This window comes from Passer domesticus, chromosome 3 (assembly GCF_036417665.1).
Source record: "Passer domesticus isolate bPasDom1 chromosome 3, bPasDom1.hap1, whole genome shotgun sequence".
Taxonomy (NCBI): domain Eukaryota; kingdom Metazoa; phylum Chordata; class Aves; order Passeriformes; family Passeridae; genus Passer; species Passer domesticus.
The window spans coordinates 104,320,347-104,335,024 of record NC_087476.1 but is presented as its reverse complement, the minus strand read 5'-3'; the positions used below and the strand labels follow the sequence as shown (position 1 = coordinate 104,335,024).

General features: G+C 40.3%; 1 protein-coding gene and 1 long non-coding RNA gene across 3 annotated transcripts in view; one reads left to right on the top strand and one right to left on the bottom strand.

The window, feature by feature from the left end:
- Window positions 1-14,678, top strand: part of ZNF318 (zinc finger protein 318) — a 29,377-nt gene that overhangs the window by 3,740 nt on the left and 10,959 nt on the right. The window contains exons 2-6 of one of the 2 annotated variants that reach the window (XM_064414833.1): window positions 1,917-2,062; window positions 6,869-7,496; window positions 8,657-10,081; window positions 12,500-12,599; window positions 13,342-13,628. In XM_064414833.1, the coding sequence (XP_064270903.1) occupies window positions 1,917-2,062; window positions 6,869-7,496; window positions 8,657-10,081; window positions 12,500-12,599; window positions 13,342-13,628 (2,586 nt within the window). The remainder of the gene's footprint in view (window positions 1-1,916; window positions 2,063-6,868; window positions 7,497-8,656; window positions 10,082-12,499; window positions 12,600-13,341; window positions 13,629-14,678) is intronic. The other variant, XM_064414834.1, reaches the window with a different exon arrangement.
- Window positions 2,456-8,757, bottom strand: LOC135297356 (uncharacterized). Its single transcript, XR_010359373.1, has 4 exons — window positions 8,625-8,757; window positions 6,852-7,262; window positions 4,865-5,055; window positions 2,456-3,006 (listed from the first exon to the last, which is right to left on the bottom strand). It is a non-coding gene; the product is annotated as an uncharacterized LOC135297356 (long non-coding RNA).

The following is a 14,678-nucleotide window of genomic DNA, read 5'->3' as shown; positions in this document are numbered from 1 at the left end:
GGCTGAGATTAGAGGACTGGAGCATGTGGGGTCAACAGAGGATGGAGAAATGACAAGGAGGTATGCAACCTGTTCAGTAATATGGCAGTGGTAACTGTGGTTTAGGTGGCAGAACAGGAAGGGAGAAAAATGTAGTGCATTGCACACATAGGTATGACTAGTGGTGGTATTCAGTGCTCCAGATACAAAAACCTTTTAAAAGTGGAACTTCTCCAGTTCAAAAAAATACATTACAAAATCATGAAGTTCTAATATTTGCCGCCATAATGGCCATCTCTGGGCAATTTGTATAGATCAGTCATGAGCAATCCAAACATCCCCATCATTCTGAATGTAAACTGTTTCTTTCCTTTGCCCAGAGTTTGTTCTGGGATGTAATCATCACTTCTGTGTCTTCAGTGGAGGTGATTGTCATCTGTGTGCCCACAGTCTTGATGACGAGAAGGTGGCCTTGAAGATTGTAATTCATTGAGGCAGCCCTCAGAATTCAGTGTTACAATGGGCCCAAGTCAGGATGTGTTTGTATGAGACACATGCACCTTGAATATGTTGTATCTCATCCAGGCTGTTGCAGGATCGTATTGTGCTGGACAAGACAGTTGGTCTTCAAAAGTCATTAACATATGTTCTGATAAATGCTGGGATTCAGCATAATGAACAAAACAGAAGTCACTAATACCTTAGTGATCATTAATACCTTAATCACTATTACCTTAGAATAAAGCTATATGCACAATGGATTCTAGTAAAAATTTGTACTGCAAGTGGATTTTGTTAGGTAAACTTGTAAAGGCATTTTTTTGCTTTTGTTGGAGATTATGTACTGTTCCTTTGGTCCCTTGGAGGATTGAGCTGAACCTGCTGCATGTTCTCAGGGCGGATGTGGACAATTCAGTGCACCTGCTGCTTGCTACTGCCATTTTCAGCAGTGAAAGTGGTGTGCAGTGCATGACTGGTTTGGCAGAACTGAAGCTGGTTCACTGCTTCGTGTTAGGCAGAATCTATATTGTGTTGGTTTAAAAAAGCAAATCAAGTATCTCTGCCTTTAGGCAGTCTCACCTGTTTTTTATGGATCTCCCCTTAACTCTGTTCACTCCTGTACTCCAGTGCTATATTGTAGAAGAATGTGGGGCATAACTAGTTAAACATAATTTACCAGTGATGGTAAATCACTGTGTAAATTTTGTGTACTGTGTATGTGTATGAAGGAAGGTCTGTGCAGAGGCAGTGAGCTTAGGTCTTCTCTGCTGTAGATTTTACAGAGGCCACTTTATTTAGTTTACTCTGGTTTATCTCTGCCAGCTTTCAAGAATGGTAATGGGAATTTTAGACCCTATAGAAGGTTTCTAGTGGGATTGGTGTTTTTAGTATTATGTTGTGCTTTTCTGCTGAAAACAGCAGGAGGTGAGAAAAACTGTTAAAAACATCACTGCTAGGAAAATCTTTGTTTACACTGGTTCATGTTGTTACTAAAGTTGTAAAGGGCCAGAAATCCAGACACTTTATTCAGAAATTCCTGGCACTGTTTTTTATGCAATGTTTATTTAGCTGCTTCTTCTCTACAAAGAAAGGAGAACAGCAGCAAATTTGTGACTTTGTGACTTTCTCTTTGGTTTTATATCTTCCAAAATGGTGCTTTATGAAATGTCTTTTTGAGTTGAAAATTTCTAGATAATTTAAATATAGACCATGTTATCAGCACCTGGGATGAGAAGTTGAATGCAGTCAGTACCCTCCCCTTCCTTTAGTAACAAAATAGAATTGAAGTATTTGGAACAGTTGTTCTTCTAGTTTGATTTTGTAATTGATCCATCCCCCCAAGTCGAATTTATTAAGCAGAGCAGAATCACTTTCCGTTCTGTAGCTGAGATGAAAATCCCCTGATTGATGGGCTTGCATCTTTCTTCGATTTACAGAGGCGTTCACCGAGTCTGCGCTCGGAAGCTTCCCTGGAGCACAGTTTGCGCATTACCGTGGGCAATGACCGCTATTGCATTGGCACGCCGGAGCGGAGGAGGCTGCCCGACAGACTGGGCTCACCAGCTGATAACCTGAGTGACAGGTATGGTCCTCTGCAGCTGGGGATTCACGTGGGTGAAACAGCCTGGGAAGGGCTCTACTGGTTGAGATCAAACATCTCATTAGCCCACTGAATGCCTAGGGAATGAGGGTAAGCATGTAGTGGTGCTTCCCAGGAATATTCCCCCAGCCTCTTGCAAGTTGTGATACAGAGAATTCCTGAATGAAAGTCTCTGTTTAGAGTTACACAGGCAGAGACATCTTCTCTAATTTTTGTCAGCTGCTTCTAAATCCCATATAAACTAAGCGTGCACATCATATATTGCAGGAGGGAGTGTGATGTCAATCCCTTGGGTACTTCCTTCCCCTTAAGGGTGGGATGTCACATGGAGAGACTTTATTTGACATTTCACTGCTCCAGTCACCTTCTGTTTCTTATGAACCTACCTCGTCCTTACTGAAAGGAAGGTTGTTTAGGATAAGGATAGTGTAAAGCTTCAACTTCCTCACTTACTGGGAGAAATTGTCTACTTTCCTGATTTTTGAGACTAGTCTGGAAAGAAACTCTAAAGCACCTTGAAAGATATTATTATTTTGACTTTAAAAACATTGAAGAAGAATATAGTCAGACAGTCTCATACATTATAAAGGAAATGTTAGAATTCTTAGGATCCCTTGACTGAAATTTGAGAGAAAGCGTTAATGGAGAGAATTATTTTGTGTTAAAATACTTCACTGCTGTGAACAGTGAAGTGTAAATATTAGTAGATACAATTAGGAACTCTTTGCCTTCAGTAGGAGAACCAGTATAATCTGGCGAAAGAAAGAAAATTGGAAAACTGCAAATAATTCTCTTTGTCTTGAATTGCAAATTAAAGATGGCATAGCTTGTGCCCCAGAGCATACAGTTGCACTTTTAGGTCAGAGATAAACATCCAGCACAGGAAAAACCATTACCACTTCCATTTTTGATGCAAATATCATCAACTGTTTAAAAAAAAAAAAGAGAGGGAAGTGAGAAGAAGAAATTAATTTCCTGTCTTTCTCAGGTGTAAAGTTAAGTTTCAGCAGGTGCAGAAAACCAAATGAGAGTTTGGTTTTTGGTACTGTCACTTTTATGCCTTTACCTCAGTTCTCCTGGCATCAGTGTTTGATTTGTAAATCCCCTGTGCAGTTTGAGTGTGTATGCTCAGGGAGAGTACAATGGTTGGAAGGAAAAGGAAGTGATATGTTGGGAACTGGCACTTATCTGGCAAATTAGGAGCATTTGAGGACAGGGGATGGTGGTGTTGGTCCCATTGCTTCATGTTCTCAGGTGAGATTTTAGATTTAACCTGTTCTGTGGTCCTGATGCATGGTTAGAAGTAACATCAAGTATAGCGCAGTTTATTTAATGTAAGAGTGATTTATTTAAATCACAAAAGTTGACTTCTCTATTACAGAACCCATAGATGTGAAACAGAATGGTAAGAATAGACTCCAGAGAAGGTTTAAAAGTGACAGATGAGTTAGAAGAAGATAAAGTGAGACCATGTAGACTTTAATCTTTAAGTGACTTCCTTGTATTTGTAGTGTAAGTATGCAAGAACTTTGTCTTGTTACATTTGCTTTTTTTTTGTCTAATCTGTGCTGGCTGCACTTTTCTGAGTGATGCCCATTGTTCAGAAGCTTAAAATATGTGACGACCAAGTCACCTGTTAGCTTTTCCTAAATCATCTAGGTACTATTTCTGAATTCTAAGTTTCCACACTGCTAACCATTTTATTTGTTTTCAAAAGACATATGGTTTTTGATTAAGGACATTGTTTATCAAATATTTTTCATCATGTATTTTTTCCTTTCTCTGAGAGGCTGCCCTGATACCGGGATGCAGACTTTATGTCTCTCACTGGGCTGTAAAATGGTCTTTATTGTTACTGCTCACATTTTTATTTTTCATGTGATATGTTCTCATTCTAATTAAAAAAAAGGCAAAAGAAAAAAGTGTTTCCTGAAGATGTCTTTTCAAATTTTGAAGTAATTGGAGCAAATAATTCTGAATTTAGTTATTCTCAGCTATTTTTGCTAACTACTCTACTATTATTACTATTACTCTACTATTATATTTCAAGCAATCACTTTGACACATTATTCTCTGTAGTTTGTAGGGCCTTGGGATGGTAGAGAGGTTCATTAGTCTATAAAGGAAATAAAATACCAAAGAAGGGAAATCAGGGAGGCTTTCAGAGTCTCTTGCAGCAGTGGATTTTCAAGATACTCGAGGAGACTTTCTTAGGGTATGTATTCCCATGGAGGTCTGTCCTAAAACATCTGTAAGAACTTGCCCCGTGTTTCTAGGGCAGCTGGTCTCCTGCACATGTCTAAATAGGCACACTGAATGCTGCTGCTCTGTGTCTTCAAGGTCACCTAAGCAGCTTCAGTCTCCTGCTTGGACCAATAAGTGTTATTTTGTCTTCCAGAATCTCAGTCTGTCAAAGTGAAAAATAAAATCTTTTTCTCTCTCCCTGTCTTCCATCTGTTAGGCTCTCAGTATTTTTAAGACATTCTACTACTGTCTGAGCTGGCACAAGCTATAGAGAGCATCCCACCAGTTCTTTCATCTGAGGTTAATACAAAAGATAGACCAAATCACTGCAGAGACTTGGTCTGCATTGAGCTGTGCTCTGAAATAGTGTTTTTTGGCATGATATCAAGAGTAACAGTTGGCTAGAATATGAACAGCTCATCTGACTCCCTGTTCAAAGACTGTGTGTTAAAGTGGAGTCCTGTTGATTGCTGGCAGCAGAATACCACTCTTTATTTCTATTTCTGTGTATATGAATAAACATGCTAAAAAGTAAATTACCTTACACTAGTTGTAGGTCTCTGAGGCATCATGTGTGTGTAGCCTGTGGTCTGTTTTCCATCTCTGAAACTGCAAATTCCAGTGATTCTTGGGTTCTTTATTGGTGAAGGAATTGGGATGGTCACAATACCAATGGGATACCACTTGTATCCTCTCTTGAGGTTGCAGTAGCTGGGAGTGGACATCACTGGCTGAGAGCATGCAAAAATTAAGAGGGATGTAACTCTGTAGGACTGTATGCACAGAAAACATGTTTCAAAGAATCCTGTAAGGCAAGTAATCATTTTTCCCACAGCTGTATTTAATTTTCAGGTTTTAAATTTGTATTTTATCTTTCAAAATGTATTTGGAATGTCTTGCTAGTTTTAGTAGATTTGCTGTTCCTTTCTTTCCAAAGTGTGATTAAAAATTCCTGTGCTTTGTTACTGCAGTCAGTTTGAATTGTAGGTGACAGCTGCCAGACATGCATCTAAATAATTTTATTTGCACAAAAATCAGCTGAAGGTGTATGGTTAAACACAGGTGTTGCTCCATCAGATGTGTCCATGCAGCTTGTACAGGTTTATCAGGCTCTCAGAAAATGTGCCACTGGGAATAGACATACCTTTATGTAGGCTGTGAAAACAACATTTGTTTATGAAATTTAATTTAGCTATTTGTAGATATTTTTGTGCTTTTGGAGGAGGTGGATATGTGTAGTTTGCTGAAAACTGGAAAGATACCATGTAATACAAAGGGTACAGGTACATTCCAGATTTGTTTTATAAGATGTATTGGACCAATAAAGTATCTAGTAAATTCTTTGCAATGATGCAAGGTAAAGTGAAGTTTTTTGGTTTTGTTCTTAAATATGCATGTGTAAACTATTAAAATAACCAGGAAAAAGACCTAGTCTGTGCATCTCTGTTATTCTTTAGTCTGTTGTGAATAACTGGGGCTGTAATTTATTTGCAGATTTTTTTGAAGCTGTCTTCTGGCATGACTTGATTTGTCCCTTCTCAAATCTATGGAGGGACCTTATAGAGTAGGAGGAGGTGATTTTTGTGGATTCAGGCCATTATACATAGTTTATTTCAAATTGATTCTCTCATGAAAGAGTCTTCTGTCTCATTGATGTCACTTAGGGAGCACATTTTCTTTCTTGGATGATCTTGCTAGATTTTGAAATATCAATGAGTGAAACCAGCAGCTGGTAGCTTTTAAAGTGGTTTGGTTTGTTTCTGCCTTATCTAAAGAAAAGTCCCAGAAAAGTTTTTAGGTATCAGGAAAAAGGCCTTAGTCAAAACAGTACCCCTATTTGTAGGTGTCTGTAGGAATTGGTCCAAAAGTAGATACTCCAAGAGAAGAAGCTGGTTATTCTGATGTTGTGATAGTTGCACATCCACTATGTGTAATAATGCAGGGGCTGGCACAGAAGAACTATACCATTACACTTAAATCACCTTGGTTTATACAGAAACTGAGCTTCTTTTTAGTTACGGGGTTCATGTGATTAGTGACAGTGCTGTCTGCATATCTGTTGCAAAAGAAAATGTTGGTAGAATTTGTGGTCTTTGTCAACGGCTGAAGGTAAAAAGAGGATCTGGTTGCATTTGCCAGTGTGAAACTTGGAATAATTCATAGGAAATCTGACCTCGGCATCTTACTGGGAGAGGCAAGGAAAGGGATTGTGGTCTGAAATATGATAGTAAGGGGTTTTTAAAACATGTAGTCTCTCACATTCACAGAAACAAATCCATCCTATCCATTTTTCAAGGCTCTAATTCCTCAGTATGAGTTGAATTGTTCATGTCACTGCATTTGCAGGTAACTTCCTAGGACAGGATGTACAGTACCATTACAAATAATTCTCCCTCTCCACCCTGCATTTTAAGTACATAAAATGTTGGTTCTGTTTAGTAAGGGAGATGTTATTTTGAAACTGGTTTGGAAATTTCTTACCCTTGAGTAGGAGTAAGACTTTGTTTAATCTGATTCAAGTGCTTACGTGTTTCTCTCACACAGGGATGATGTGGCTGACGGTCCAATATTCACTAAAGGCCTCACGTGTCCTCGCGGCCTTGAGAGGTACCCAGCTCATGAGGATCAGCCGTCGAGTCCCTTCCTTCCGAGGCATGACGAGGACTACCGCAGCCGAGACGTCCTGCACCGGCCAGAGTACAGTCCACACTATGGCCGTCGGGAGGAGCTGCCTCGAGCCGACAGGGATGGCGACAAACTCAGGAGATCCCCCTACCCACTGAGGCCGGAGGAGAGGGGACGAGAAATAAAGCGTCCGCGGTATGAAAAGGATGAGAAGATGCATGGTGTGAGTGGAGAGCATCAGGGTTTCTCATCAGGAACACGAAACTACCGCAGGCGAAGCCGCAGCCGTAGCAGAAGCCTGAGCCCATCATACCTGAATGAAGAATTCCGAGAGCTTGACCGTGCAAGGAGGAAAAGAGAAGAAGAAGAGCGCAGTCGAAACTTGAATCATGATATTTCAGGCAGTGGCTACACGATCCCTGGCTTGACTAACACATTACAGACTCCTGAGCCTCGGTACACATACAGGCCTGAAGAAATCCCACCCATGCCCAAAAAATCTATTTTGAAGAAACGAGTAGAGATGGAAGTAGAGTCTGCTGTTCAGGTTTGGTCTCTGTGTATCTGTCTACATGCTTCTACTTCTCAAAACAGTTACTTCATGATACAGAATATTAAGTTTGATTTCCAGAACAGGAAAGCCAAATCTTTGTTTCCCTTTCCTTAAGAGGACAGGTATCTTTCTGCAAGGTGGTATAAGTTTGAAATCCATTAGAAACTTTAAATGGTTATGGCATTTAAGCAGGAATCATATATATATACACCTATATATATATATTCACACACACACCTATAAATAAATGAATAAATAAATAAATATAGTCTTAGAATAAAATGTGTTTGTGGAAATTCAACCCATGAGGCAGAGATCTGGGCCAGCTTTCAAAGAAAAGCTGGCTCTCATAGTACCACAGGCAGTTAGGATATTGATTGAAGCTCTTCCCCTGTCACAGTGTATCTTTCTTGTTTCTTTATAGACTTAGAGAACTGCCTAATGCATCTTCAGTACCTCTGTTTGAAAACAACTTTTAGATTTCCTTATTTTTCCCTTTGAACTATAGGCTGGGATCAGCCCTACTTAATTTGTACCAAACCTATACCAATTGATTCTCAAAATTAGAGCAATGGACAGATAAGTGGCTGTGACTACTGTGATAAACTGGCTTTTTGTGTTTAACACATCGCTTTGATTTGCCTGTTTTACTGATCAGTGTTGGTTTGACAGTGACATATTTATCTCAGGAGTGCTCAGATACTGAGCATCCCATTCCCTACCTATTGCTGGAAATGCTATTTAATATGGCATTAATTATGACTATCTGAAGAAGTGACTGAGACTAACCCCAGTGTAGTAGTTTTTATCTGACTTAAGGTATTGAAATCCTATGTGACTATGACTAAACTCAAAGCATATCCAAAATGATATAACAGGATTTCAATTTAAAAGTTTCAGTTCTTACGCTTGCAAAAAGTTTGTGAAATATTATTGTGATTTTGGTTATTCTCTGAGATAAGCATTCATTGTTGGACATGGCATTCCAGGATCATCAGGCAACTTGGTTTGTAATCTTTTGTGTTCTCTTTCAACTGCATATTGTCTCTTCTAACACTTTTATTCAGCTGTGAACTCTAGGAGAAATGAACACGTTCTGTTGTTCTGTGAGGTGCATAGTACCTTAGAAGTAAATAGTATCTTCTCTCTTTCAGCCCGAGAGCTTTTCAAGCAGTCCAGCCCCCAGCAAGGATCTTCCTCTTCTTTCTAGTCAGTCTTCTTTGCCCCAGACCAACAACATAGCTCCTTTTGCTTCTGAAGTGGAAAACTTTCTCAAACGGTTTAACAAAGGCTCTCTTGTGGAGGCTTCAGACAAGGAGTTGCATGAAGGTTTGTGTGAGTGGAACCCACTCTCTGGGCCTCCCAAAGACAATTTGGTGTTTGAAGAGAACTTTGGAAGCTTCTTAAGTCACAAAGAAAAAGTAGAACCCAAGGCAGAGCCCACTGATCGCCATACTGACTTCCTGCTGCCTCATGAGAGGGCCAGTCAGGATGGCAGTGGTTTCTCCCGAATTCTGGGCATGATGGCTGATTCTGTCAGTGCTCAGGAGAAGAGGAGGCGTAGCTTTCCTGACATTGAGGACGAAGAGAAATTTCTTTATGGTGATGAGGATGAAGAGACCAAAACTGAATCTCTCCCCATAGAGAAGCCCCCGGTAAGTTGTGGCAATGAGATAATAATACAGAAAATGAGCCCACCTCCTTCTCCTGCTCCAGCTGTCAAGATGGATCCTTTAGAAGAGCCAAACGCAGAGTATGCAAAGATCCACGACTTACTCAAAACCATTGGACTTGACATTGGTGTTGCTGAAATTGGAAAACTGGCCGTTCGTACCCAGGAGCGCCTTCACGGCAAAAAGCTGGCGTCTCGTTCTCCGGAGCGCCGCTCTGCCGACACTCGCCGACTGGACGCCTGGGAGCTGCGCCGCAGCCGCAGTGACACCCGCTCTCCTGAGTCCGGCCAGCAGCGCTCAGCGTCACCCCCGGGCTCTTTCCAGCAGCCCAAAGATGCAGCCTCTCTTCAGAAACCAGACTATGCTATGGACAAGCTGGTGGGACAGGAGATAGCTCTACCTGCACCTGAACAGTGTCTTCCTTCTGTCTCTCTCATTCCTGCAATTCCACCAACCCCTGCTAGTTTGCCACCTACACCTACTTCTGTTTCCCAGTACCAAATTCCCAGCTATTCCCACTACACTGCTGCTCAAATGCCCCAAAACTATGCCTCTCCCACAATGGCTCCTCCAGGATATGATGCATATGGGCACTATATGGCATATGCAGCCTCTGGGTGGCCCATGTACTCCCCTGCCCAGCAGCCTAATCCTACGCTACCAGAAGCTCATGGTCTTCTTACCATGGCCATGTCAGCAAACCCCACTCGTCCCAATCTCCGGGTGATTGAGACAGTCTCTCTGGGAAAGGATGTTCCTGATGTAAAAAGAGATGGTTCTGTGCTTGTTCAAGTCCCTACCACTCCTTCTCATTCCAAAACACCCCTTCGTCTGTCATCACACCCTCTGAAAAATACCTCAGAAAGGATGTCGGATGAAAAAAATCGGGCAGCTCAAAAGCAGAAGGTATGTGAGGTATTCTGATACTTCAGAATGTGTTGGATTGCATGATTGGTGGTGTGGAAGCTTTTTCTCTTCAGGTGCATCTTTCTTTTTCTGAGTTGCTCCAGTTTAAAAATAGTTTGACCTAGTTTACTTCTGTTAAAGATTTCTAAGCATTTGTCTGTATTATTCCCTGACACTTGTAAAAAATGCATTTTAAATCTCCCAAAGTTGTATGCCACTGGCTGTGGCAGAACAGATGAAATCAAAAACAAAGTTGAATTTCTTTGATCCAGCCGAAATCTTACAGAGAAAACACATGGTGGCCACAGCCTGGCTTTATTCTGCTGAGAGTTAGGTATTGAAATACCTGAAGATATCTGGGGATATGTTAAAATCTGAAGGGACAGTGTAAAGAAAATTAAATGGATTTTCTTACTGATGTCCAGTGGCAGAACAAGAGGTCACTGAAACACAGGAGGCTTCATCTGGACATGCTATATTGTGCAAAATACCATGGTTATACCTGTCTTAGACATTCTTAAATACATACTAAAGGATATCATCATTCACCATCACATACAATCTTCTCTCTACATTTGTATTAATTCTCTTACAAAAATCACAAAATAAGAAGAATTTATGGGAAACTACTTGGAGGCTCTGACACCAGTTCAGGCAATACATGTTAGTGTTTTTCTTTTCTAATTATCTTGGTCTGTACAATAATTAGAGAGTAGTGGGGAAGAATGTATTTTAAAATAGGAAACTGTAGTTACATAATTGTCAAAGAACTGGTTGATTCCCAAAAGTTGTTTGAGTTTTCAGACTGGTGTCCACTTGGTCTTTGTTGTGAAAATAAGGGCATAGAATTATATGGGTATGGGGGGACAATTAAAAATCATCTCGTTCCAGCCCCACTGCCATAGGCAGGGACACATTCCACTAGACCAGATTGCTCAGAGCCCCATCCAACCTAGCCTTGAAGACTTCAGGGCTGGAGAGTCCACAGTCTCTATGGACAATCTGTTTCCATGCCTCACCATCCACATTGTAAAGAAATGCTTCCTTTATATCTAGTTTAAAATCTACCCTCTTTTAGTTTGAAACTGTTGCCACTTTTCCTGTGATTTACAGACCTTGGTAAAATATCTGTACCCATTTTTCTTTCAAACCTCCTTTAGGTATTGAGGCTGCAATATCATCTTTTATTATAAGAGCCTTTTCTTCACTTGTATGAAGTGCTATGTCACCAAATAAGTGAGCTTCCACTTCTTGCAGGAAAAATAATTTCTTCAGCTGAAACAGCTGAAATTTTATTCTTAATGAAATTTAATATGTTTGGAAGAGCTCTCTTGGCTAAAGGTGTGTGCTTTTCTCCTGCCCTGACATACCTTGGTAGCTCATCTGTGCATCTTGGTAGAACTTCTAAGGCTTTGTCTGCACTACAGAAATCTTTTTCTAGGGCTTAGTCCACTGGTATTTTGCTGGGATGGTTTGGAATATAAAAATTTGGATGTTCCACTTGACGCCCCCATGCTGCAGAAAGCTCAGAAGGAGAGAATGGTGCTTTGATGATAAAAAAAAGCATACAAAGCCAAAATAATAATAAAAAAACTTATTATGTTGTTTAAGATGTAGCTTAACTGTGTTGATAGAACTACTTCAGGAAGGATTCAGGGATCCTGCCAACATTGGCATTGCTGTCGTAGAAATTATTGTCTAGGGAAGTCAAGATGACTTGTTAAGGGAGGAGTCTGTAGTAAGCTTTAAGAGCCTTGTGAAGGTAACAAAATTGAGATTTGTGTTGAAAAATGAAGCTGGAAAAGAAACTGAAAGAACTTTCCAGGTTTCATTTTACCATATTGCTTTGTTTCCTTCTATGAGAATCAATGAAAACCAGTGAAAAAAGGATTTGTGAGCTCCTCATGCCACTGTTTTTACCTTATTGAACAAGAAACAAATTTCATCCTGATGTTTTATGTCAGATTGAAGCAAAACCTAACAGCTAAAATGAGCCAGAGTCAAAGCAGATGGCAAGGTGAAGGGCTGTGTGGGCTGATGGAGCAGGCTAGCTGTAGAGATTCTGCATGAGTTTTGAGTTTCAGCTACTTGTCATTGATCTTGATTAGCCCTGTAGAAGATAGTCAGCTGAGCCTAAGGGCATTGGGAAGTGCTGCAACAAACAGGGCAGTTAGAGGAATACACTGCCCAAAAGCAAAAAAAAAAATTGCCCACAAACTGGGTTGAAGCATGACCACACAATACAGTTACTTTCACATACAGAGGGAGAGGTGTATTTATTGTGTTAAAATACTCAAGAACATTTTGGGAATAGCGAGCAGTGTTCTGTGTCTGGAAAGCTGAGGTCTTCCTGTTATTCTTGCAAGACTGTTTAACTTGGGAAGAGAAGAAAATCCAGACACCTTCCAATTTATTTAGGTGATAGAAGAGAGAGAAAAACTGAAGACGGATCGAGAAGCACGGCAGAAGAAGCTTTACTATCTCAAGACTGAATTGGACAGGCTTCGTAAACAGCAAGGTAAAGTGCATTACCACCCTCCCTGCCCCTGCTTTTTCCTTCCCCCTTGGGATGTGTCACAAGTCCTGGTATCTAACAGGAGGAGGAGAACCAAAATAAGAATAGTCCATAATGTATTTTCATACTCCTGGCAATGCACAACTCTTGAAAAAGCAGTGACCTAGTTACTATATTAAGATCAATTACATCAAAATTTGAGCAGACAGTTGCTCTTGCATCTTCTTGGCTTGATAAGCTAAAGGAATTGTACTTTATGCATTTTAGTGCTTCTTTAGAAGAAGTGAGAAATAGTGACTGAAGATGTTATTGTGCCTTTCAATTTTTCATGAAACTTATCTGGAGATGGAAAAGTCCTCTCTCAAGAGAGCTAATTTTTTGTGTCTTTAAAACTTGTTCGGTCCAAGTAAATACTTAATTCCCTCACCTTTGGAAAATGATACTTTCAGGTTAGAATAGGCAATTTAACTTTTGCTTGTTTTGTCACACAGGGAAATAGTGATTATAAATTGATGCTCTGGAGGATTGTGGTTCCTCTCTTAGGGTGTGTGTTATGGTAATCCTTATGGAGGCACATCATGCAGATTTAGTGATGCTGTACCTGAGAGTCAATTTCATCTTTACAGTGAAGATTTACCCATAATATTTTGTATTAGTATTTTACTTGTTGCTGGAATTATTGTACAGATCTAAAGTCAGTTTTCCTGTTGCATTTCTGACTCTTCTGCTTCCTTGATTGGCTCAGGTGAGATGTTGAGGAAAAAACGTCGTGAGAAGGACGGACACAAAGACCCCTTGTTGGTTGAGGTGAACAGACTGCAAGAGAATATTATGAAGGAGATTGCGGAGCTGCATAAAGAATCTGATGCAGCTGACAAGAAGCAGTCTGAGCTTGACAAAGTAGCACAAATCCTGGGGATTAACATATTTGAAAAACCCCGGAAACCATCTGTGGAAACTAAAGATTCCTCGGAAAAGAACAGCAAGTCAGAAAATGCAAAAGGCGTAGAGAAAACATCTTCCTCCAACAAGGTAAAGTCTAAAAGTTTGTGTGCTAATAATTTTAATAAGAGAAGAGGGCACTGGGCAGACAGCTGGTCCCAGACATTTACTAAAGGATCATTTGATGTCATTTGTTACCACATGTCATACACTGACTTCGATGGTGCATGCAGGTGATAGTCAATGCATCAGTGTATATATAATGCCCCTCAGGTTTTGTGCAGTTCAGCACCACTTACTGTTTTTATTTTGGTATTGCTGAGGTGTTGGTTGGATTGAACAGTATCATGACTGTGTATAGCTGTTTGGTCTCAATACCATGCCAGGAGGACAGACTTTTTTTTTCTCCACAAAATTTCTGTCATGGCCTTTCAGACCATGTTTATAGGAGTGTTTATAGCAGCAAAGCTCTCTGAAAGTTGGGAGCATGTCGGTGTTCTCACTAGGTAATGATAGTAAATCACAAGACTTAAAGATGATGGTCACCATAAGATGTTTTTATGTACAGATATTCTCTCTTCAGAAATGTCACTATGCATCAGTATGGTCTCTCTGGTGTGGTCTGTACTGCTCTGGGCTGGATGTACCAGCACAGGCTTACTGCATTGCAGAAGATCATTTTACTTTGAAAGTAGGATGGATACTACCATCTGAAAGGTTATGCTTGTATTCAGGAAATCAATTATCCTGCTTTTCAGATGTTTATTCAAATATGTAACAGAAATAGCTAATGGGAAATTGTAGATTAATTTTGTGTCGATCTTAGCATATATATTTTTTGCAGAGAGGAAAATATTAGTAGGGTAAGAGGTATAAGGAAAACTGAAATGGCACTTCATCAATTTATCTGAAGGGAGGATGTCAAGAGCATGGAGCCAGGTTCTTCTCAGTGGTGCTGAGCAATAGGACAAGAGGCAATGGGCAGAAACTGATGCACAGGAAGTTCCAGCTGAATGTGAGGAACAACTTCTTCACTGTGTGGGTGACTGAGCACTGGAACATATTGCCCAGAGAGGTTGTGGAGTCTTCCTCACTGGAGATATTCCAGTACCATCTGGACACAATCCTGTGCCATGTGCT